This window comes from Perissodus microlepis, chromosome 20, assembly GCF_051167445.1.
Source record: "Perissodus microlepis isolate ML-2025 ecotype Zambia chromosome 20, ASM5116744v1, whole genome shotgun sequence".
Classification (NCBI taxonomy): domain Eukaryota; kingdom Metazoa; phylum Chordata; class Actinopteri; order Cichliformes; family Cichlidae; genus Perissodus; species Perissodus microlepis.
The window spans coordinates 12249625-12275834 of NC_140480.1; the positions used below are offsets into that span (position 1 = coordinate 12249625).

The following is a 26210-nucleotide window of genomic DNA, read 5'->3' on the forward strand; positions in this document are numbered from 1 at the left end:
GGGGGTGTGTGATGGCCAAACCCGTGGCCACACTCTAAAGTCGTTGCTGGACAAAAGATGGTAGCCAGGGTTTGAAACCATTAAATGCAAAGGAAGATAATTGGACCACACCACCACTTCCTGCTGAAGCGGGAATGTGTGTTTTCTTTACTTTAAAAACAAAGTATTTGTATTTAATTAAATATTTGAGTTTAGGGTTTAATGGGGTTTTTGATTTTCTTCTTTGGTGTTTAGTTTATTAACAAACTAGATTGTACTGCATTGTTTGTGATTTATGATTGTGTTTTGTTTGTTACCCCTCATGTGTCACAATGGTCTGATCAGCCATTATATATACCTTTGTATGTCATTTCATGTTTTAGGTCAGTTATGTTTGTTTGTAGCAGTCATTTGGTTTGTTAAGTTTGCAGTCTTTGCCTGAGTTCAGTTTTGTTTCTTTGACCTCTTTTATGAGCTCAACATTCATTACTCTTGTAAATATAATTTTGGGGGTTAAATAAATGGAAACTATATTTTTCTAATAATTCCTGGGACTCCTCCTGTTTTTCAACTCGGTCCATCACAGGCATCAACAGAAAAATAAACACACAGAAAAAAGTGATGAGGTGAAGAAAGACACAATAAGTCTGCTGTCGTTTTAGATGTCACCAGCTACTTTGTATAGTCCTATATCTCTGATATTAGAAAAAATTAAAATGAGTTAAAATACACCTTTATTTTGATAGAGCTCAGATGGATGCCTCGCATGACTAATGAGTAGATCTCCTCCAAAAAAATAACAGACTTCTAATTCACTCAAACCGCTTTCTAATAAAGAGGAAGCACTAATGTAACTCACCTCCTCAGTCGAGCTGCAGGGGTTACATGTTAGGTCTGCTTTTCCTTTCCCCCCTCTCTTACATTCAAAGCCTCTCTTAGTTCACACTAGAACAGGCCGCCACACCATCATTTGGTTTAATATGAGTGGAACAACTAAACCGCACAGACTTTATTTGATCAGTTAGTTGAACCTTTTATTAATATGTGCAAAGAGCTGCAAACTAATATTTAAAGATTGCAAACAATAAATACACAATCCAAAATAAAAACACCTCTGCAAATGCAGTGGAAACGTTTGCTCTGGCAGCGCTTCGCATCAACATGTATATGAGGTACATTGCACTTTTCAGACTTGATCTGTGCATAGGTGCATCTTTGATGTGCAGCTCAGAGATCCACAATCCAGCACGTTTCTGTTTCTCTGACCGTCAGGCTGGCTGACCCGAGGTCACGTCAGAGCTTTATTTTTTATCTATATGTAACAGACAGTTGGTACCTCTCCTTCCATCCATTTCATACGACACAGCAGGCAGACTGCTGGTTGGTTGACCAGAGTTTTTCAATACCTTTCTGCATTAACACATCTCGAGAGGCGTAGGTGCCAAAAAGTGAATCCGAAGCCGAATGTAGCAGCTGCAGCACGGCACACAGAGCAAATATTTTCATGGGGTAGTATCAGAAATAAGACCTTTGAATATGTAGTCCCTTTAACTTCTTTCCTTCTATTAAACCATTCATTCATTCTTTTTCCTTAAGTCCTTCTAACCTTTTCACTGTGTTTTCTTTGCGTCTTTACAAGAAGAGTGTAAAGTTAATAGCAGTAAATGTCAAGGCTTTCTGATTCTCAGTGAGATAGAGCGAGCTAGAGGAGCAGAGAGGAATGTGTTAAATGAGGGTTAACTACCACACTGATCCCAGAACAGACTGCATGTACAAATCAAGTTCTCTCCTTAGTTTGTTTTCATCCTCCTAGTCCTCGTCCTCATCTCCTTGTAACCCTGTTTTTTTTCCTTGGGATGAAAAAGCAAAAAGGGGCCCAAATCTACTCCTGCAGGAACAATCGGTCATTGTTTGTTTTTTAAACTGCTGAGATATGAAGCGATCCGCGCTTGTTTGTCTCTAGTTAGTCTGCAGTTTTTATGTTAACACAAATGCATGAGTATTTTACTGACTCACTAACTGACACTGGCACTTTCGGGGGTTTAGAGGCGGCGTATGTACACAGATTGAGGAGGATCTAAGTATGACGTGGATGACAGTGGAAATCGGGCGTGGCCCTCCTGTCAAAGTTCATTCCCACTTTGAGTTTTTGTTTCAGAGACGGTTCAGCCTGATGCAAATTCACTGCGAGAAGAAAAATACCCTATAAATCTATTAGCAGCTATAGTTTAGGTAGCAGAGCGTAAACTAACACGTCACTTGGAGATGTAAGCTGTCTCATTTGGTTCATTTTTGTTTTTTGTTTGAAACTGAGCAAACCTGGTCTTCTCCTGAGGACTGCTGCAGGTATCATGCGAGCATGTTAATTTAATAAAAAACCAACAACAAAAAAACCCAAAATAGAATGAAACTCATTTCAGGAGACAAATAAAACTGATAGAGACATTTTTTTTGTACAGATGATTGGCAAACGGAAAGTTTCTAAAGAGTCGTGCACACACAAGTAGACTACTACAACATGCTACTTAGTTAGGGGAGTTTGGGAATGACAACCAAGCGGAACAAAATTAGACCCAAACATTGTCATCGAAACAAAAACACAAAAAGCTGAGGGGAGGGAATAGAGAGGAGGAAAGCTAAGCTGGCAGCGGGGTTGCTGGAGGGAAGCGGGGAGGCAAAAGTTCTGTGGAACTTAAACGTTTGAGTTGCATGAAAAGAGACTTAAGCCACAAGTCTACTTACAAGAGAAAACCGTCAAGAATCACAATGATTAATAAGTTTTAACACTTGGTATTTTCTGTATTTTCAAAGGCTTTTCAGAAAGGATGGAAGCGGTGGTTTTCCCGCGTACCGCTCCGCCCGATCAGTTCTTCGTCAGGCTGCCACGCCGCCTCGCCAGCTTAGATCTGCTGGGAGAGTTTTACGTCTATCCTGCCTCCGACGTTTTTCTCACCTTGGTGGCCAGCTCCTTCTCACGATCCACCAGCTCTCCATGTCAGCGGAATCGTAGCCGCTGCTCTCGCTCGGCGTGATGGCGCTTTCAAAGGTGGTGCTTGAGATCTGCAAGGAGATGGAGGTGGACGTGGACAGAGTACCCGAGCTCACACTGGGGGACAGAGACTCGCTCAGGGACTTGGAGGTGGGAGCTGTTCCCACGGGAGCCGCCTCTCCCAGCTTCTCTCTCAGCGCCAGAAGGTGACGGGTCTTTTCATCCACCTGGACGAAGGATGGGGGCGAATGTGAGGTGGGGAGAAAAGGGGAGGGTTAGTCATGTAAAGTCTGTACTCTAAAAAAAACTTTTTAGAATAGCACTTTGGTCTTTGAGTTGAAAAGTCTTTTTCCCTCTACGATATTAAACAGAGATTCATTTCTTTATAAATCTTTTAAGGCCCCACCTCCTGCAGCTGCTCCATCTTCTCTAGCTCCCACTGGTGCTCTAGGACAGCGGTCCCCAACCTTTTTTGCGCCACGGACCGGTTTATGCCCGACAATATTTTCACGGACCGGCCTTTAAGGTGTTGCGGATAAATACAACAAAATAAAACCAGTACCGGTACCGAAAAAAAAGAAGATTTATTCATAACACACGTGAAAAGACCCAGGAAAACCGAGTTAACGATAAAAACGATAACAAAATAACGCTGAAAACCGATAAAAACCCTGAAAACCATACATTTTTCACCCGAGCCTCAACTCTCGCGGCCCGGTACCAAACGACTCACGGACCGGTACCGGTCCGAGGCCCGGGGGTTGGGGACCGCTGCTCTAGGATGAGGCTATCTCCTCTGGGCCTCCAGCCAGCGAGGCTCTCCTCGCACGTAAGCCACTGATGTGTCCAAGACCTTCCTCCTCCTCCTCTGCATCCCTGCTCCGGACATGAGCCCTCATTAGGATGAAGCTCTCCACAGAATTATGATAAAACAGCTGCTGTTCTTTAAACATGTTTCATGGCCGCTCACCTGGGCTTTCAGTGTCAGACATCTTACACAAGCTCAGCTCGTAGATCCCAGTCACTCGGTTGCTATAATGAAGCAGAAGTTATGAACAAGGAAACTTTGTAACAGGGCAGATATCTTTGATTGTGAAACAGAGATGGCCACAGTGCAGCAGCCCAGATTTACCAGTCTGGAGTTTTGGAGTATCCAGTCCCAAAGAGGTTCTTGAGAGAACAGGTGGGGACAACTTGGCGTCTCGGGAGTAAAAGACCATGCAGATGTCTTTGGTGATAATGGCAGGCTGGATGCAATGGTCCAGCTGCAGAGAGGAGATAAAGGGTGTGTGTTAGACACGATGACATCAAGACACTTAAAAACACGTACAAACAGGTACAACACGGCGGAGCAGCGGCTGACCTCCAGATACGCAGATAAGGTCATGTAGATCTTCTCTCCATAGGGAGTGACGTGGTTGAGCAGGAGGGAGTTGTGCAGGGATCTGTCCCACACTGCCTCAAAGCGATAGAAAGTGCTGAAAAAGACAGAAAGAGGAAAAGTTAGCTTGACAGCATTATTTTTTATGAAGTCCTACTTGGTGCTAACATTACAGGGTCTCTGTTTACAGCAGTGTGTCATGCTGTTAAAAAAAAGTGAGTGACGTGAGCACAGTTCTGACATATCAGGAAGTGAACACAGTGACTGAAGCGGTGTTCACATTCATCCTTGAATCATGACAAAACGTGAGGAATCGCACTGAGGTGAGACCTTGACAACAGATAAATCAGGAGCCACAGAGTGTCAAGTGTCAGCCGACACCAATCGGGACAATGATAAGAAATTCATTTACAGACACGTGAAAAAGCAGTTTAAGGATCTGGATCTAGATTATTACACCACATCATCATTATACCTGTGATGCAGCAGCTGATGGAACCAACTTTAGCAGCACAAACTTGAGGTAATCATTTTTTATTAGTGTTTCACAGCAGTGTGGATGGATTTCTGGCCCATTTGTCTTTACAATGGTTCTTCGGTTCATTGAAGTTTGCAGATATTTATTCATTCACAGCTTTCTTAACATTCAATCATGTTGAAGTCTCAACTTTGAGCCACTGCAGCACCACTCTGTTGTTGCTTTGCTGCTGCGCTCTGGAGTCAGACCCAACGATGATCTCATTTGACTCTAGAGTACTTCATGGCTCACTCAGTGACCTGGACACTTTGCAGGTTGTTTAGCAGCAAAAAAAGCCCAAATAATCATCACCCGAGCAAAACCGTTGGTATGAGGTGTTTGTGCTGATATGCCGTGTTTGGTTTTTACCAATGTTGAAGCTGTGCATTAGGGCTTAGGTTTTCAACTTTGCAAACCTAACCCATGCTGCCATGTTGTATTTAGAGGGAAAATGGTTTCTCCTGGAAGCCTTTCCAAACAGGCCATATTTGCTGAGTCTTTTTCTAATTGCACTGCCATGAACTCCAACATTTAGCATGCTAACTGTGGCCTGTAGAGCCTCAGATGTGTGGGGTGAATTTTCTGGGACGTCCACTCCTGGTAAGATTGGAAACAGTCTTTGATTTTTTGAACTTGCAAATAATCTTTCTTGCTGTAAAATGATGGACTTCAAAGCCTTCCCACATTCATGGGTATCAACAACTGCTTCTCTCCTCCTCAGTATGTTACCACTTACCTGAATACGCCACACCAGCAAACTGACAGTAGTGGTTACACTTACTGATGATCTATTGCATTTGATTAGCACCTGGCTGATACTGACCCTCTTAACTAATTATGGAAATAGTCTTGGATGTACTTAGTTTTTTAAACATCTGAATTTCGGCTCAGTGTTTGTTAAATAAATAATGACCTGGTATAATGTGTTATGTGTTGTTCATCTGAGGTTGCATTTACCTCATATTAAGACCTACTAAGGACCTGATTTTTTTTAATTATGTCCTGATACATAAAACCTGAGAGCTCACATAACTGCATATGCTCAGAATATACAGCACACATGGATACAAATTAGTGCCTTGCAGCAGCAATCTTAAGACCATCACTATGAGCTCTATACAAGGTTACACTGTTCCTGTTATTAACAGCAGGGGGCACTATCAGCCACAGACTGAGAGCCAGATATGCTCTGCTGGTGCCTCATTGTTACTGAGGTAAGACTCTATAGCAGGGGTAGGCAACGCCAGGCCTCGAGTGCCGGTGTCCTGCAGGTTTTAGATCTCACCTTGGGTCAACACACCTAAATCAAATGATTAGTTCATTACCAGCCCCCTGGAGAACTTCAAGACATGTTGAGGAGGTAATTTAGCCATTTGAATCAGCTGTGTTGGATCAAGGACACATCTAAAACCTGCAGGACACCGGCACTCGAGGCCTGGAGTTGCCTACCCCTGCTCTATAGTGAGAAACAGCTGAGGGGGAAAACATTGATCTGGAAACGTCTGAGTGTTACAGAGGATATACATAGCACTGTGGTTCAGTGTCACACAATCACAAACAAATACAGAAAAGTACTACAAAGGGTGTTGCCTCCAAAGATCGCTTTTACTGGTTTGGAGCTTAGGAGGCTTAATATCGACAGGCATGAATGAAGACAGATCAGAACAGCTGTTTGATCACAGCATCCAGTACCAACACAATCATCCACACTCAAGAGCCCTGTTGGCTTCAGAGTCAGCAGCTGAATGTCTAAAATATGAAATGTAATTTTTTTGGTCCATCAGCTACAGCATGAACTGCTTAAAGTGAGAAGCAGCCTAAAGCCCGACAGATTCATCTTTCCAGACTGAAAATATCTCAGAGTGAACCGAGTGGTGCGTTTTCAGTGTGATCTCACAAAGTCAAATCCCTTTAATGATGTTCTGTCCTGTCTTCTTCTATCAAAAGCACACAAACACTATAAAACATTGTTTCTGAGCTTTGGGGTTTTTGTTTACTACAGAGAGGTATAGTACGACTAGACCCTAAAGGTAGGCTGCTCACCTACAAACAGCTCACGAACATCTTTCCAATGGAGCTCGCTGCCCTTCTCGTGGATGAGGGTCACTGTGATCCTCCGCTGGATCCCCTGCAGCAAACATAACAGGAGCTCAGGATCACAGTGGGCACAGCTAGAGCAACATTACGCTTTAAAAGAAGAGATTCAACTGTATACAAAGGAAGCAGTTACCACTGTGTGAGTAATAAGAAAACAACATGTGCACCAATCCTGTACCTGGTGCAGCAGGTAGGTACCATGGCAGGGCAGGCCTCCACTGTGATCCACGATGGCTGGGATGTACCTGTGCATGGAGGGAGGAGGTGACACAACATCCGTTCGAGGAGACAATATAATTTTTATGTTTTCTTTAAATCTTGCTGACACACTGACCCAGGTTGGATTTGGTGATGGTGTTCATTCAACTTGGTGGCTGGAACTTGCGCGCGCGCACACACACACACACACACACACACACACACACACACACACACACACACACACACACACACACACACACACACACACACAAGCTCAATGTTAACAAGTGGGAATTTGTCTGAATTTAAGAGAAGGTGAATAAAAGTGAGGAGTATTTACTACATGCTTTGGGTGACTAAATGGAGGATGGATAGGTGACATGAAAACACTACTGACCCTTTATACTGAGCCAATAGCTCACACACTTCTATTAAATCTGTCTAAAGAGCCAGTAATCACAGAGGATAGATACTGGAAGCAAACTGAAATGTTAGGAGGAACTAAATCACACATTACAACACCAGTGGCAGCACCCTGCTGTCTCACACATCAGGATCACGGTCCTGTTGAAACGGGCTAATCGCTAAAGCTCACAGTTGCATTCGTCTATACTCAATATGATCGAAAAAACAATTTCAAACAAACAATTAAGAAAGGAACAAGTAAAAGATCTACTATAGCCAAAAGAAGACCATTTACAGACTATAGCGCTGTGAAAAAGTATTTGCCTCCTTTCTGATTTTGTATCTTATTGCATATTTGTCACACTTACACCTTTCAGATCAATACATTTATAACATTAGACAAGAATGTCTAATATGAAACGGCAGTTTTCAAGGGCAAAAAGCTATCCAAACATACTTGGTCCTATATGAAAAAGTAATTGCAGTGAAAACCCGATACCTTGTGTGTCACCTCTGACACCAAGAACTGCAGCAAGCGTTTGGTGCTAGAGGTCACATTTTGAGTTTGTGAAGATATTTAAGGTAGACACACGTAATTAGCGGCAGCTGTGTTGTTGATCGGGGGGAAGCAAACAGTTTGTGACCACTGAGCTGCTGTTAAATCCTGGAAATAAAGAATCTGAAGGACAAGATGAGTAAGGCTGGAGTTATTGGACTCTATCAAGTTTAATAACTTCATGCATACCAGTGACATCGCGTCACCGTCGCCAACGAACACCCCAGTGGCTTCAAGCCTAGGCTTAGCCTCTACAGGAGAGGTTTCAGCCATGAAAAGTGTGTCCATCACAAGCCCACCACCATGATCTCAGGCCTTGAAGCAACAATCATGAAAACTAATCTTAACTGAGAGTGTTGGATGTCCTCATTGTTGCAGAGCACATGGACAGCATACTCACCTGGTTCTGTGGGCCAGCAGCACATGTCACACCATCCATCACCCTTGTCATCACATTCAATCTTGATCTGAGAGAAACCTGAAGACAGAAACGTTCAATGATAAAAACACACAGTAGAATAAAATTGTAAGACGTCATCAGTTGATGCAGTTTAAGGACACTTGTTCTTCTGTGCAGTCTCACCTGGAGCTCACGTTTCTAGTTCATGCCATCATGACCAAAGATTCTTCAGTTAATAGTTTAAAGATGTCCATGAATGCACTGCTAACTGCTCTTCACCCTTATAAAAATCAACATGCATTTAGAATAAGAAACACTTTTACAAAACCAAAAGCTTCACTGTACTTAGTGATTTATATGTCTAAAAAACAGGTTCAGTTTGTAACTGAGAGAGCGGCTCGGTGGTGCTGAATTATATTTCCAATAGAAACACAATTTCATATGTTGTAGTAACAACACACTGCCACAAGATGGCAGCCTAGGCCTACTTTACCATGCTGTTCCAGTAAAAAAGAAAAAGTGACAGAGCCCTGAAAGAGTGACAGTGACACTTTTTATGAACTCATCTGTAATGTGTCACCTTTTCTGTAGAATGAAGAAGTGCTTCCCTTCTTTTAAAGTAAATACAGGCTTACAAAGATCCTCTTAACATGTTTCTGAAATAATCCTAAACACAATCATTAAACCAAAAATGCAAGAAACAATTTATTTAATCACTCTTCTTAACTTAATTCCTTAACTTAGTAAAAAAAGAAATAAACAAGAACTTTTCTGCTGTCTCACCTCTGTCAGTTTTCATGCTTTTGCAAGAACAGGTGGAGGTGCAGGTGGAACTTTGACTTCACTGTGGTTTGTATGTGCAGGCAGGAGTGTGACATCTCAGAACAGCAGAGGATTGTCGAGCACGGTGACTCCTGCTGCGACGCCCCCGTCTGACTGTCCTGAGCTCTTGGTCCTCAGCAGACGGCCCACACACTCATTCATCACCATGTCTTTACCCTGCCTGTAAGAAAAGCAAGAAAAGGCTAACATTAGAAACAGCCACCAACCAATCCCTTTTACTCCACCACCCCAAAACCAGTGAGAAACACTAGCTAGTATTAACTTGGAATCAAAGTCCACTAATCCCCAGGCTCCCAGCATAACATACAGTCCAACACAAACTCCACAAACTGTCTTGCTTCAGCTGACTTTCCTTCACCTTCTCTCCAGACAATCTGTTGTGCTCTTTTCAGCACAAAGCCACACTCCTGCTCACTGATCCTCACCTCTTTTTAACCTAGTCTCAGCAACTTTGTCCCATAGCTCGCACATCCTTTCCACCTCCATCTTTCTTCCCAGCCAACTGATACATACCTTTTCTCCTTCCTTAAAAGCCAGCCTAAGAAATACGATTTTATAAACGCCCGATAAATGAAACTGTCATTTTCAAAAATCGTATCATCCAAATTCATGCAGCGTGGCTAAATTAAGAATGAATTGCAAACCCGAGCTTCCTTGCTAACATGATTAACAGCTAAATACTATCATAGTGGAGGTGTAAAATTACTGCTAAAATAGCTCATATGAACCCTGATACTGGACTATGTATTTATCAAAACAAATGATCTGATATTACAAACTAATGATTGCTTTTTACAGTATTAGCCCAGAGTGATGTAAGGCAGGGTGGTTAGTCAGCCATAACCTGCTGACAACTTGTATCTGGTAGCTTTTTCACATCCTGATCAATGTTGTTGTCAAGTGTGTCTCACATACACTATTATCTCAGTCACAGTACAGCATGCATGAATCACAGTAGATACACAGTAATGCAAAACAGCAGGCAGTCATGTATGTGTCGTCACTGTTTTGACTGAGGCTAGCTCATACATGGAATGCAAGAAAAATGCTGCATGTGTGTGCAGATCCACACATGCACTGCTTAAACTTCCCAAGTTTAACAAAGGGTGAGCAATAAAAAGAAGTTTTCAACATTTTTAAAGATGCTTCTATCCCCCCGCTGTACCTCCTCCTTCTCGCTGAGACTTCAAGACAAACCGTTCTGCTGCTGACAAGGCCATTGATACTGTTTTGTCCCTCTCTGGACCCTGTAGACGAGCGCAACCACAGAGAAATAAATCAGAGGAATAAAATGCAAATGATATTGCTTACACTGAACAGCAACACCCAGGTGAGGATTATGTACACAGACTGACACAGCGACAGGTCTGTTGTCACTTATATCATCCAATCAGGGCTAGACTTGGTGTTGCTTAGACGTGAAAAAAATAAACTCAATGATAATGTCGTTCCAGTTGCTCATGAATACGAATCATGAATCGCAAGTCTGCAGGTTTCATTTTAGTGTTTTTAACTAAACTCTTTGATGTAATCATTCTGAGTGCAAATCAAAAGTTGGACCTGTTCAGAAGTGTAGTTGTCAGTAGGGCTGGGCCATATCATACTGTTAACGGTAATACCGGTATAATTTTGGGCAACGATAGAAAAATGAAATATCGCGATAGAATCTGGGTAAAACGCGCATGCGCAGTGCCTTTGTTTTCATATGCACACGTCGGAAAAAGCATGGCGGCGAAAGCAAATCGTTGAATGAAACGGATGAACCAGAATTGGTTTGTAAAAATGCTGCAACTTCAGTGGTGTGGAACTGGTTTGGCTTTCGTCCGTCAGATACACAACAAAGCACTATTTTTGGTAGCGCATGCTAGCGGGCCGTCGTTATTACTAGGGATGGGTATCGTTTAGGTTTTATCCGATACCGGTGCCAAACCGGTACTTTTGAAACGGTGCCGGTGCTTAAACCGATGCTTAAAGAATGGAGAACACAAACTTGGTCCAAAAACCTCTCATGTTCAGCTGTTTTTTTGTAAAAAGATAACAATGTTAGCCTTTTCTGCAGCTATGGGGCATATATGGTATCACTCTTGGCTGGAAGCAGTGCTTAAACAATGGAAAAAACTTTGTCCAAAAACCTCTCATGTTTAACTGTTTTCCACTTTTTCTTTGGTCATTTTAGCCTTTTTGGCCAGGGTGAAGGGAGTATCTGCCATCAAACAAGAAGACAGCCGCATGTAGCTATGATGATGTTTGCTAGTTCACCTTACATGCATTAATGTAATAACGTGGTTAGCCTACTCAACGTAAATTATACACGAACAACATTAAGCTACTCACGCAGAGAAGAACGGCTGCTGCTGCCATCATCATCCGTCATCATTTCTGCTACACTGGCAGGGCTAGGGGCCAGGACTCTCCTCTTCGGGATTTTGGGGGATGTTGCTAACTCCAGGACCGATAACAGGCACCACACCCGCAGTAGATGCGCACGGTGTGAGGTCTCGCAGCAAGCTATCAAATACGGCGCATTTTTCGGCTTTTTAAAAAAAACGCTATGCGTCGCCAGGTGTTTCATCGGATTTGAGGTGTTACCTCCTTTGACAGTATCACAGTATCACCTTAAAGCACTTGTTGCAGGCTGCTGAGTTTCCATCTTTTGCTGTGAAGTACAGCCAGACTTTTGACCGCTTCGCCTTGGGCATTTTTAATCTGTAGCTCTGCTCTAAAAGAACGTACGTACCTGGGCCCGCCTACTATCCTCGGAAACGTAAGATGACTGGCTAGAATCTAAAGTGTATCACAGCTCAGGAAAAAAAAGCACCGAAATGTGCGCTGCTTTTCGGTCTGGTTACTACGGTTTATGTCAGAACCGGTGCCATCATGGCACCGGATACCGGTACCCATCCCTAGTTATTACTGTGTTTTTTGGAAAATACGGCACACTTAAAATCAATCCTTAGAATTTTCTGAAAATCGACAGTGCCCCTTATAATCCAATGGGCCTTATGTATAAATTCTGGTTGTGTTTACTGACCTCGAAACGATTGTATGTACATGGCGCTCGAAAATCTGTCAAATGTTTTAGTACGACTTTGCTAAGCTACGAACCCGCACCGCTTGATGGATTGTCGGAGCATTACGGCTATCGTAGGCAGGCGCCTTGCGGAGTGATACGTACTGTGCTTCAACATAATATTACCGTATTGTGTGTGTATAACCTCTTTTTAAGTTTTGTGGATATTATACATGGTTATGCTGAGGATATGTCGGCCAATTTCCACTGGAAATGCCTTTTGGTCAAACTGTCAGCGAGGAATTTGCATTTGCACAGGAAATGGAGATCACTCACCCAGTGAAAGTGCAACTGTCATTTAAACTCAGTCTACAGTCAGACCAAGCCACCTTGCCAAATTTATTTACACAGCTGTGTGGCCAAAGGCAGGGGGCCAGCTTGGGTACAGCTCTAAACATTAACCTCTTTAACTGCAGCTGAACGCCATCCCTTATTATCTGCTACTTATAATGCAGTTATAAAATAAGATCTACGGGTTTTCCTAATATCATTCACCACTGAAAAATATTTTGGTCTGTTAGATATTTCAACAGCATACACAATTTACATCCAATACTGTAACAAGCTTACTTAGCAGCATTTTTTTAATCAGATAAACTCAAATGAAACAAGTTGGTTAATTGGTAACAATTTCAAGTTTCAAATCATGTCACTGTGTGTTTATTGTAAAGGAGATTAAAATGCATGATAGTTTGAACCCACCTGAGGGACTCATTAAGTTTGATCTATGAATTCCTCATACATTTTTGCTTTATAGTGGCAGAAATGTTGATCATGAAAGCTTTTTGTAGTGAACTATGCTGCTTTCACCTACAACATCCAGAGCACACAGTACATGTTGCTATAAGCTACACCACATAGCTGCTATAATTTAAACGCACCAACGATTTGTGTATAATCGTTATCACCAGACTATGTCTCAAGAGCATATGATCTGTTGACAAAACTCACTGTTATGAAGATAGATTGGTTCCAGTGTCTTCATGAAACGCTGGCTTTATCCATCTTCTGGGGCGTGCCTGCAGTGGAGTTCTGAAGAGTTCCTTGTGAGGGAGCTGCTGGTGAAGATCACAATGTCCTCCTTGATTCCTGCCATGAGCTTCAGTCTTTCTGATGTTTCTCAAAGATGCCTCTTTCAGTGGGTCAACAGAACATCTGGCACAGGACAGCTGTGATGAAAGAAAAGGAAGAAGTTTCTCCAAACCTCTGGGCTAACGAAACCCAGCTGGGTCCTGATGGTCTCCCACACTACTTTCACCCCGGGTGGATGTAGCTGTTCATAATAATCTGCACTCTCTTCACTATTATGAAATGAAAAGAACAAGTTACACTACAGTACTGATACCTTCTGCTGCTCTTTTCAAACTTTCCATGTTACCGGGCTGTAGAGTGCTCTGAACATTTTAACACTTTTAAATCCATTACACACTCACAGTCTTATGTGAAAATCTCCTAAGGACAGCATTACATTTTTGCTATTAACAGTAACTCTGGACCTCTGTGGAGTGTGCAGATGATCTCATTACTGTCTAAAAATCCAAGGAGTGCTGAATCATTGAAAAATACACAGTAACAGGTGTGTAGCATCGCTAACTAGGTAGCAACAAGCCTCTAACACAGTGTGTGTATGCTAGCGGCTAATCTAGCAAACAAATGAACAGAGTGGTTTTAGGTGTTGCCCAAGGATAAGATGATAAGCTGTGTGTCTTTTTTATAATGACCTGCTTGAATTTACCTTAATCGAAGGAGTGGTCAGTGTGGGTAAAGCCATGAGCAGATAAAGTGGATGAGTGGGACTAGGTAGGTGTGCCGAAAAGAGGCAACAAAGCTGAAGAGTGTGTTGAGAACATAGTGGCGCTGCCAGCAGGTTTCCGGCTAGCAGGAAGGCTTTGGGTACCACCTCCAACATTGGCAGTCCCATTTTGTGAAAGCCAATTAAAAAAATAACTAGGTTTCCATGTGTAATTTGTGTGGAACAATACTGCACAAGAAGCTAAATAGATTTAGAAAAACGAAAAAAAAAATTGTTGAAGAACAGAAGATAAATGTCCTTTTTTTATATCGTTAACTGGCCTGCTGTGTGGTGCACAGCGTTAACAGGCCAGCATTCAGACCCCAGAGTTTAACGGCCAAGTTCGAGTCTCTGACGGTCTGTCTGCTACAGCGGGGTAGGCCGAGCGAAAGACGAAGCTCCGGGCTCCTCCTTTTTCCAGCTTTTTTTTTCCATTACCATTTATTTAGATTTCAAGCTGCAAGTAAAAGCTCAGGGAAACACTTTTAAAGAGCACAACGTGCACATCGCGCAACCAGCCTTTCCAAATTAGCTGGAGACCACACATTTTTGCACTCAAATACTCAACAAATTTCACACACCCACACCTGCTTTTTTCCCTGCACACCTCTTTCTACACTTATTTCTCAACAACCACTCCTTTTTCATCTCTGCTACCGTGCCTTTATTACATCCTCTTAGCTAGCATCAATGACTCCCTTCTATGGATTAGCTAAACCAACTTTACATAACAAGTTTCCCCGAAGAGCCCACTTCTCATCTTACCTGCCTAGATTTCAGGACCTAGCAAGGACGGTAGTTACTGACAAACACATTTAACTTACCAGAAAAAACAAGCAGCGGACCTCCTCTCAGCGTCCTGCTCTATCTGCCATTCCCGAACAGAGATAAGCAAGTTTCTCCATGACTGCAGCTTTGTTTGGCCTGCTAAATTGGCGCCCCGGCGGCCACGCCCCCTGCCGTGACATCACGCTCCAAAGCCCCATAGACAATAGAACCAAATTTTTAAAAAAAGAAGAAAAAAAGAATGTTGTTGTTACATTATGTTATGACATCATCATGATGTCATAACATGCCTTTGATCTGTGAATCCTTAAATCCGGGTAAGAAGCCCAAACTTTCATGCAGTTTACTTGTAACACTCGAGATTGCAGCATTCAAAGGTACGCCTGAGAAAAATTTTAAAACAGTTGAATCTTTAAGACAGTCACTTCATCAACACTCTGACATGTCTCAGAGTAAACACGGCAAAGGCTTTACTACAATGGACCACCAAAATCCAGAGCCAAATTCTGATGAAACACATTTCCAGCTTCCACTCAAGAGGAAGCGAGGCCCGAATTATGTTGCACAGAATTGCAGAAGTGACGACAGCTGCTCTCCACCAAGGAAAAAAAGACGAATCTGTGAAGAAAAAACTGTGTTGAAAAGAAAATACAGTCAGATTTCCAAAGGCAGCAAAAACAACTCTGAGAGCTACTCTCCAGAGAGAAAGAGGATGAGAATAGACACTGAGAAAAAAGAAACAGCAGTGACTCGGAGCATCCAAAAAAGTTCTTCTTCAAGGACTATCCAACTCCAAGTTCAGAAAAAGAACGATATGAACTTGAGTGATACCAAAAACTCTCAAAACACACCAAAAGACAACAAGAGGCCAGAACAAGCTGCAGTGACAAAGAGCAGCCAAAAAAGTTGTTCGCCAAGGACTATCCGACTCCTAGTTGAGAAAATGAACAATATGACCTTGAGTGATACCAAAACCTTTGAAAACACACCAAAAGACAACAAGAGGCCAGAACAAGCAGCAGTGACACAGAGCATCCAAAAAAGTTCTTCGTCAAGGACTATCCAACACGTAGTTGAGAAAATGGACGTTACGACCTCGAGTGATACCAAAACCTCTGAAAACACTCCAAAATACAACAAGAGGCCAGAACAAGCAGCAGTTAGACAGAGCATCCAGAAAAGTTCTTCGTCAAGGACTATCCAACACGTAGTTGAGAAAATGGACGTTACGACCTCGAGTGATACCAAAACCTCTGAAAACACTCCAAAATACAACAAGAGGCCAGAACAAGCAGCAGTGACACAGAGCAGCCAAAAAAGTCCCTGGTCCAGGACTATCCGACTCCCAGGTCAGAAAACAAACGATACGGCCTTGAGTGATACCAAAACCTCTGAAAACACACTGAAAGACAACAAGAGGCCAGAACAAGCAGTAGTGACACAGAGCATCCAAAAAAGTCCCTGGTCCAGGACTATCCGACTCCCACGTCAGAAAACAAACGATACGGCCTTGAGTGATACCAACACCTGTGAAAACACACCGAAATAGAAAGAGAGCCCAGAAGACCAGAGAGAAACAAATGTGTGGATCATTGGGTCCAGTTACATCAGACGAGCCGAGGGTGAAGCAAAAGAGATTTTCGGAGAAAATTTCGGACTTAATACCAAAGTCCAGTGGTTTGGCAAAGGAGGAATGCGCTGGTGGGGAGTCCTTCCTCGTTTTTATAAGGAGCTATCCACACAGAGCCCACCTGACATACTGGTAATCTATGCTGGGGGCAATGATTTGGGACTCTTTTCTGCTTATAAACTTTCTTCTGTCATTGAGAAGGAATTAATGCAATTGCACACAGAGTTCCCCTCAATGACAATTGCATATTCATCCATCAACGAGCGTCAAGTGTGGATATATGGAAATCCAGGCAAAATCAATAAGGACAGGAAGACTGTGAATGCCAGCATTAGAAAGGCTGTCGACCGCTTCGATGGAGTGATTATTGAGCATCCGCATATCAGGTTTTTCGACAACTCCATTTTTTTGCGCAACGGAGTTCATTTCTCCAAGAAAGGAAATGAACAGTCCAGAAAACCATACGTTGTTCATTTTAGGCAATGTGAGCAACATATAGCTAACATGTGCTCTCTTTTTTCTTTTCCTCTGCCTCTCACCCCCCAACCAGTCACGACAGATGGCTGCCCCTTTCTTAGCCTGGTTCTGTCAAAGGTTTCTCCCTTTTTATAAGGGAGTTTTTCCTTTCCACCGTTGCCAAGCGCTTGCTATTAAAGGAGATCATTCGATTGTTGGGGTTGATAGTTTAGAATCTAAACTAAACTAATAAACATAAAACATCAGGTGAGGGGTTCACATAGTAGGGAGCACTACAAAAATTACAAATAAAAACATGTAATTGGCGGCAAATCAAAAATAAAAAAATAAAAAATTGAAAAATATCTCTTACTGCTCTGTTTATTTCCTTAAATGAACACTTGTACTTTTTGTCATAGAAGAATAAGAATATTAATATGAATATGAACACCAAAGCGTTCCCAGGCCAGCCGGGAGATATAATCTCTCAGCCTGTCTTGGGTCTGCCCCTGCCTCTATCAGTTTTATTTGTCTCCTGAAATGAGTTTCATTCTATTTTGGGTTTTTTTGTTGTTGGTTTTTTATTAAATTAACATGCTCGCATGATACCTGCAGCAGTCCTCAGGAGAAGACCAGGTTTACTCAGTTTCAAACAAAAAACAAAAATGAACCAAATCAGACAGCTTACATCTCCAAGTGACGTGTTAGTTTACGCTCTGCTACCTAAACTATAGCTGCTAATAGATTTATAGGGTATTTTTCTTCTCGCAGTGAATTTGCATCAGGCTGAACCGTCTCTGAAACAAAAACTCAAAGTGGGAATGAACTTTGACAGGAGGGCCACGCCCGATTTCCACTGTCATCCACGTCATACTTAGATCCTCCTCAATCTGTGTACATACGCCGCCTCTAAACCCCCGAAAGTGCCAGTGTCAGTTAGTGAGTCAGTAAAATACTCATGCATTTGTGTTAACATAAAAACTGCAGACTAACTAGAGACAAACAAGCGCGGATCGCTTCATATCTCAGCAGTTTAAAAAACAAACAATGACCGATTGTTCCTGCAGGAGTAGATTTGGGCCCCTTTTTGCTTTTTCATCCCAAGGAAAAAAAACAGGGTTACAAGGAGATGAGGACGAGGACTAGGAGGATGAAAACAAACTAAGGAGAGAACTTGATTTGTACATGCAGTCTGTTCTGGGATCAGTGTGGTAGTTAACCCTCATTTAACACATTCCTCTCTGCTCCTCTAGCTCGCTCTATCTCACTGAGAATCAGAAAGCCTTGACATTTACTGCTATTAACTTTACACTCTTCTTGTAAAGACGCAAAGAAAACACAGTGAAAAGGTTAGAAGGACTTAAGGAAAAAGAATGAATGAATGGTTTAATAGAAGGAAAGAAGTTAAAGGGACTACATATTCAAAGGTCTTATTTCTGATACTACCCCATGAAAATATTTGCTCTGTGTGCCGTGCTGCAGCTGCTACATTCGGCTTCGGATTCACTTTTTGGCACCTACGCCTCTCGAGATGTGTTAATGCAGAAAGGTATTGAAAAACTCTGGTCAACCAACCAGCAGTCTGCCTGCTGTGTCGTATGAAATGGATGGAAGGAGAGGTACCAACTGTCTGTTACATATAGATAAAAAATAAAGCTCTGACGTGACCTCGGGTCAGCCAGCCTGACGGTCAGAGAAACAGAAACGTGCTGGATTGTGGATCTCTGAGCTGCACATCAAAGATGCACCTATGCACAGATCAAGTCTGAAAAGTGCAATGTACCTCATATACATGTTGATGCGAAGCGCTGCCAGAGCAAACGTTTCCACTGCATTTGCAGAGGTGTTTTTATTTTGGATTGTGTATTTATTGTTTGCAATCTTTAAATATTAGTTTGCAGCTCTTTGCACATATTAATAAAAGGTTCAACTAACTGATCAAATAAAGTCTGTGCGGTTTAGTTGTTCCACTCATATTAAACCAAATGATGGTGTGGCGGCCTGTTCTAGTGTGAACTAAGAGAGGCTTTGAATGTAAGAGAGGGGGGGAAGGAAAAGCAGACCTAACATGTAACCCCTGCAGCTCGACTGAGGAGGTGAGTTACATTAGTGCTTCCTCTTTATTAGAAAGCAGTTTGAGTGAATTAGAAGTCTGTTATTTTTTTGGAGGAGGTCTACTCATTAGTCATGCGAGGCATCCATCTGAGCTCTATCAAAATAAAGGTGTATTTTAACTCATTTTAATTTTTTCTAATATCAGAGATATAGGACTATACAAAGTAGCTGGTGACATCTAAAACGACAGCAGACTTATTGTGTCTTTCTTCACCTCATCACTTTTTTCTGTGTGTTTATTTTTCTGTTGATGCCTTTCAAACAAAACTAGCCATGATATTTTCCACCTTCCCCCTCTGACAATTAATATCAGTTAACCCCGACCCCTTTCAGATTTGTTCACCAAAAGAAAATAAAAATAAAACGTCATTAACGCTGTTTATTATTTGTCAGACCGGTTTCATTTTCATGCTTTGTAAATATCTATGTTGTATGGAGCTTGAACTAAAATGTAAATATGTTTACTGTATTTGTAATAATTATAATCCATTAGCTGTACAGCATAGATGTGTCATGCAGATATCCTAATTCTGTGTATGGTAATCTTGCACCATTGAACTGTTAGTGAATGAGGCAACAATAAAAGTGGGAAACGTGCATTAGCAGATCAAGTGCTGCCTGCTTATTTCCTGCTTTATGTGAGCTTCTGCTGTAGTTTATTATGTGCTTTTAGCCCCAAGAAACCACCCTGTGGCGCACAATAAGATCTTCTGATGTTTGGTGTCATCTTCCTGTGATCTCCTGTGAACAGGTGGATTCATTCATTTCAAGTTTATGTATGTAGCACTAAATCACAGCAGGCGCTGAACACTGTAAAGACTCTAGAATAATTATGGAGGCACAACATTTAAAGCTCCTGTCCTTCCATCCCACAGACCTAAAAGTTAGTTATATGATAAACAGCCCCGTGTTTGTTTACTTGATTTGTAAAATGCAAAGTGGTGACTTTTTCTCTTCAAGTACGTCCTCATATGGAGACAGTTTTTTTAATGGCCCAAAACAAGTCATTGTTTACAAAAATATACATTTTATTCCGCAAAATGAGGTAAACAGTGAAGAAAAGTATGAGAAAAGGGAGCATAGGATCTCCGGAGACTGTGGCAACTAGAATTATTGTATACATGTGTGTATTAAGGACTGACACAGACAAAGAATTAATCATACAATGAAGCAATGTACTTTTTAAATGTTTATTAAAACCATTCAAGTATTGAGTCATGAATAAAACAGCAACCTCTGATCTGCTAATTGGGAAACAGAGGATGTCAGTGTATGTTTCAGTGCTAGTTGTACAAATTGAGTGAGATGACTTTACATTTGAATAGATTCGATTACAAGTTATATTTGGTTTTAATTGAATGAGTTCAATTTGATTTAAATCAAGCCAATTCACAACATATAAACTTGAAATATATGGTAAGATAAAGGTTGTGCAATAATACAGAGGAAGCCCAAACGATCAAATGACCCCCTATGAGCAAGAAAACTCCATTTTCGGCAGAACCAGAATCAGGGAGGGGCGGCCATCTGCCTCCACCGGTTGGGGTAAGAAAATGAAACGAAACTATAGGAAGACAAAGAGAAAAGATGTTCATGATATATATGAAACTTTCCGCTAGCCCTGACTAAAATATTGTTTTTGACAGGAAAGTATTGTTTCATTCATGTTTATTCCACGAGGTGGACAGCAGGAATAGAACAAACCAGATACTAAGAAATAAAGTATACAATGAAATATTCTCGATATGCTAAAATTCCCACTGAGACTGGATAAGATTATTCTAAAACTGGTCAAAATACAATTCTCTTCATGCACAGAAATCCCACCCAGTCCCACAACCCAGGACAAATATTCCTTGTGTGTTCTTGAGCTGGACAGAAATTCCTCTTGCTGAGCGGGGTCCACGCCAGCCTCGTGTCAGGCAGACGAGGAGCCTCCTGTCCCAGTCTCGTCCGTCAACTGGGTCCATCACATCCCAACCCAGTTCGCATTCTGCACTGGAGTCCGTCGCTCGATACCACCGCGGCTCCCCTCACGTCATCACCTATAAGTAAAAACAAATAGGAGCCAGAACCATCATCCCGGAAGCTGCCCTGGCTTATAGCCATGGCGACCCTCTCCCAACACGGCTGCACCCAGTGAACAACAGTGAGACACTACTCACAAATGCAGGCAGTATACATCTGTCCTGATGTCAATCACACACGTTGTCTCCTACTGTCGCCGTTCCTGCTGTCGGGACTGGGTCACCACATCACGCTGACCGGTCTCCAGACGGGGCGTCGCACCCCCCACGATCACGCAGCGGCTCCCTCTTTTCCACCTGGCCTTCATGCGTTCCTCTTCCAATCTAGGGCCTCTCTCCTCCCAGTGCTCAGCTTGCTTCCTTTTAATACGACCTTTAAACAGCTGAAAGGACACCTCTGGACACACCCATGCCTCAACATGTGATCACTATCAGCTAATTTCTCCCATTGCCAGCCAATCCACAGTGGATTAAAACAATGTAAAATAACACACTGAAACAATGTGATACAAACAGAATAAAATCATGCAAATAAAAACTACACACAAATAAACACTAAAATCAGAAAAAAAAACAATATAAACGATGAATACAAATTTCTACTGTGTGAAACGGTTTCACTCTTTGAATATTTTTGAATCTGTCTTTGAATATGTCTTGTTTTCAGAATAGACTCAAATTTGGTTTCAGATTGAATCACAGCAATTTATCAAAATAATCATATAAATGCTTAATATTAACACTGATCACAAATCATGAATGATTTTTAATAGAATATCTACAGAGGTGTTCAGAGACCCATTTTCAGCAATAATCCCTCCTGTGTTCAGTGGTACATTGTCTTATCTAATGCAAGCTTAACACATTAAAGCCAAACTTATCACTCAAAACAGCTTTTTAAGAGATTTTAGCACAAACTGAAACTATTGTGGTGATTAAAGAAACAATAAATGTGTCTGGATCATCCCAGTGTTTGTTTTTAACCTCATGAAACCAAGTTTCCATTTTCCTCTAAAGGGGCTGCAACACCCAGCTGCACAAAACCTTCAATTTTTTAACAGTTTCACTCTTTGAATATTTTTCATTTCTTACAATCAGAATTCTCCAATAGATTTTTAGAAGAAATTTATTTTTTTTCATGCATCACCAACTGACCCTTTTATGTTAACGTCTCAATCTCCAGCCTAACCTCATTGAATTTTGCTTAGCAAAGTACTTTTCAACTCTAATAATTAGTAAGATTATATTTCTTATCATCTGTTGGTCATCTGACCTGATAAACTTCAATGAGCATTATAACACAGGAATGATTGTCTCTAAAAATGGGCTCCTGCACGCTTGCAGACATTTTTCCATCACAACTTATGGATGATGAAGGATTTGATTAAAGCTGTGAAACATTACTGATAAACTTCATGTGATGTTGCATTAAAGCCAATTTTCTATTAAAATCAGGGTCTTTTCTAACTGACCTCTGACCTTTGAGCAGTAGTGTGTACTGTATGCTTGTATGTAACTGTATCTGACCTGGATTTTATCACCAGTTTCAAATAAGAATCTTCTTTAAAGTCTGTCTTTCAATACAAATGAAGTTAAACTTTATCAAGGCTGATGGTAAACTGTCCCTAACAAGTCCACTTTATTGCGTGCTCATTGACTTTCTCCTATCAGAGCTGTTTAACAAGTCCACTTTATACATGCTTATTAATCTATCACGCTTATCAGTGGCTCATGGTTGCTTAAAGCCTATGTCTGAACTTGACCACAGAGCCAGAGCATCGTTCAATCTTGGCAACAGCTCCAGGATGACAAACTCCACTTTCTCTGCATCAAGACAGCTCATAACATTTTAACAGTCTCTCCTGATAGTCTCATATCATCTGCTCTAATCAATAACCATACACTATCATTACAATGTAGACTACAGCTCAAAAGTCTGAGGTGAATTAGAAATGTCTTGTTTTCAGAATAGACTCAAATTTGGTTTCAGATTGAATCACATCAATTTATCAAAGTAATCATATAAATGCTTAATATTAACACTGATCGAAAATCATGAATGATTTTTAATAGAATATCTACAGAGGTGTTCAGAGACCCATTTTCAGCAATAATCCCTCCTGTGTTCAGTGGTACATTGTCTTATCTAATGCAAGCTTAACACATTAAAGCCAAACTTATCACTCAAAACAGCTTTTTAAGAGATTTTAGCACAAACTGAAACTATTGTGGTGATTAAAGAAACAATAAATGTGTCTGGATCATCCCAGTGTTTGTTTTTAACCTCATGAAACCAAGTTTCCATTTTCCTCTAAAGGGGCTGCAACACCCAGCTGCACAAAACCTTCACTTTTTTTTAACAGTTTCACTGTTTTAATATTTTTCATTTCTTACAATCAGAATTCTCCAATAGATTTTTAGAAGAAATTCTTTTTTTTCATGCATCACCAACTGACCCTTTTATGTTAACGTCTCAATCTCCAGCCTAACCTCATTGAATTTTGCTTAGCAAAGTACTTTTCAACTCTAATAATTAGTAAGATTATATTTCTTATCATCTGTTGGTCGTCTGACCTGATAAACTTCAATGAGCATTATAACACAGGAATGACTGTCTCTAAAAATGGGCTCCTGCACGCTTGCAGACATTTTTCCATCACAACTTATGGATGATGAAGGATTTGATTAAAGCTGTGAAACATTACTGATAAACTTCATGTGATGTTGCATTAAAGCCAATTTTCTATTAAAATCAAGGTCTTTTCTAACTGACCTCTGACCTTTGAGCAGTATTGTGTACTGTATGCTTGTATGTAACTGTATCTGACCTGGATTTTATCACCAGTTTCAAATAAGAATCTTCTTTAAAGTCTGTCTTTCAATACAAATGAAGTTAAACTTTATCAAGGCTGATGGTAAACTGTCCCTAACAAGTCCACTTTATTGCGTGCTCATTGACTTTCTCCTATCAGAGCTGTTTAACAAGCCCACTTTATACATGCTTATTAATCTATCACGCTTATCAGTGGCTCATGGTTGCTTAAAGCCTATGTCTGAACTTGACCACAGAGCCAGAGCATCGTTCAATCTTGGCAACAGCTCCAGGATGACAAACTCCACTTTCTCTGCATCAAGACAGCTCATAACTTTTTAACAGTCTCTCCTGATAGCCTCATATCATCTGCTCTAATCAATAACCATACACTATCATTACAATGTAGACTACAGCTCAAAAGTCTGAGGTGAATTAGAAATGTCTTGTTTTCAGAATAGACTCAAATTTGGTTTCAGATTGAATCACAGCAATTTATCAAAATAATCATATAAATGCTTAATATTAACACTGATCGAAAATCATGAATGATTTTTAATAGAATATCTACAGAGGTGTTCAGAGACCCATTTTCAGCAATAATCCCTCCTGTGTTCAGTGGTACATTGTCTTATCTAATGCAAGCTTAACACATTAAAGCCAAACTTATCACTCAAAACAGCTTTTTAAGAGATTTTAGCACAAACTGAAACTATTGTGGTGATTAAAGAAACAATAAATGTGTCTGGATCATCCCAGTGTTTGTTTTTAACCTCATGAAACCAAGTTTCCATTTTCCTCTAAAGGGGCTGCAACACCCAGCTGCACAAAACCTTCACTTTTTTTAACAGTTTCACTCTTTGAATATTTTTCATTTCTTACAATCAGAATTCTCCAATAGATTTTTAGAAGAAATTTATTTTCTTTCATGCATCACCAACTGACCCTTTTATGTTAACGCCTCAATCTCCAGCCTAACCTCATTGAATTTTGCTTAGCAAAGTACTTTTCAACTCTAATAATTAGTAAGATTATATTTCTTATCATCTGTTGGTCGTCTGACCTGATAAACTTCAATGAGCATTATAACACAGGAATGATTGTCTCTAAAAATGGGCTCCTGCACGCTTGCAGATATTTTTCCATCACAACTTATGGATGATGAAGGATTTGATTAAAGCTGTGAAACATTACTGATAAACTTCATGTGATGTTACATTAAAGCCAATTTTCTATTAAAATCAGGGTCTTTTCTAACTGACCTCTGACCTTTGAGCAGTAGTGTGTACTGTATGCTTGTATGTAACTGTATCTGACCTGGATTTTATCACCAGTTTCAAATAAGAATCTTCTTTAAAGTCTGTCTTTCAATACAAATGAAGTTAAACTTTATCAAGGCTGATGGTAAACGGTCCCTAACAAGTCCACTTTATTGCGTGCTCATTGACTTTCTCCTATCAGAGCTGTTTAACAAGTCCACTTTATACATGCTTATTAATCTATCACGCTTATCAGTGGCTCATGGTTGCTTAAAGCCTATGTCTGAACTTGACCACAGAGCCAGAGCATCGTTCAATCTTGGCAACAGCTCCAGGATGACAAACTCCACTTTCTCTGCATCAAGACAGCTCATAACTTTTTAACAGTCTCTCCTGATAGCCTCATATCATCTGCTCTAATCAATAACCATACACTATCATTACAATGTAGACTACAGCTCAAAAGTCTGAGGTGAATTAGAAATGTCTTGTTTTCAGAATAGACCCAAATTTGGTTTCAGATTGAATCACAGCAATTTATCAAAATAATCATATAAATGCTTAATATTAACACTGATCACAAATCATGAATGATTTTTAATAGAATATCTACAGAGGTGTTCAGAGACCCATTTTCAGCAATAATCCCTCCTGTGTTCAGTGGTACATTGTCTTATCTAATGCAAGCTTAACACATTAAAGCCAAACTTATCACTCAAAACAGCTTTTTAAGAGATTTTAGCACAAACTGAAACTATTGTGGTGATTAAAGAAACAATAAATGTGTCTGGATCATCCCAGTGTTTGTTTTTAACCTCATGAAACCAAGTTTCCATTTTCCTCTAAAGGGGCTGCAACACCCAGCTGCACAAAACCTTCACTTTTTTTTAACGGT

General features: G+C 40.9%; 2 protein-coding genes across 6 annotated transcripts; one reads left to right on the top strand and one right to left on the bottom strand.

Moving 5' to 3' along the window:
- Nucleotides 1–70: 70 nt before the first annotated feature.
- Nucleotides 71–15171, bottom strand: LOC146364203 (kinesin-like protein KIF1B). 5 transcript variants are annotated; one of them, XM_084917254.1, is made up of 14 exons: nt 15055–15168; nt 13390–13607; nt 10534–10615; nt 9309–9528; nt 8709–8805; nt 8526–8603; nt 7298–7343; nt 7142–7208; nt 6910–6994; nt 4332–4446; nt 4101–4233; nt 3939–4000; nt 3375–3844; nt 71–3195 (listed from the first exon to the last, which is right to left on the bottom strand). In XM_084917254.1, exons 6-10 carry the CDS (start codon nt 8548–8550, stop codon nt 4352–4354), a joined length of 318 nt encoding a protein of 105 aa, XP_084773380.1. In that variant the 5' UTR covers nt 8551–8603; nt 8709–8805; nt 9309–9528; nt 10534–10615; nt 13390–13607; nt 15055–15168; the 3' UTR covers nt 71–3195; nt 3375–3844; nt 3939–4000; nt 4101–4233; nt 4332–4351. The 5 variants fall into 5 exon arrangements, 2 of the variants coding, with proteins under 2 accessions (XP_084773380.1, XP_084773379.1); XR_014798912.1 differs by lacking the exon at nt 7298–7343 and having other exon boundaries at nt 15055–15171; XM_084917253.1 differs by lacking the exon at nt 8709–8805 and having other exon boundaries at nt 15055–15169.
- A 1064-nt stretch (nt 15172–16235) lies between these two features.
- LOC146364204 (uncharacterized) lies at nt 16236–17426 on the top strand. The gene is made up of 2 exons (XM_084916714.1): nt 16236–16241; nt 16566–17426. Exons 1-2 carry the CDS (start codon nt 16236–16238, stop codon nt 17256–17258), a joined length of 699 nt encoding a protein of 232 aa, XP_084772840.1. The 3' UTR covers nt 17259–17426.
- The last annotated feature ends 8784 nt before the right edge of the window (nt 17427–26210 follow it).

Coding starts and splice junctions, on each gene's coding strand:
- LOC146364203 (XM_084917253.1), bottom strand. Junction 7,344..8,525: donor CTGCTGGCCCACAGAACCAG/GTGAGTATGCTG, acceptor CGCGCGCGCAAG/TTCCAGCCACCAAGTTGAAT. Junction 6,995..7,141: donor GTACCTACCTGCTGCACCAG/GTACAGGATTGG, acceptor TGTTTGCTGCAG/GGGATCCAGCGGAGGATCAC.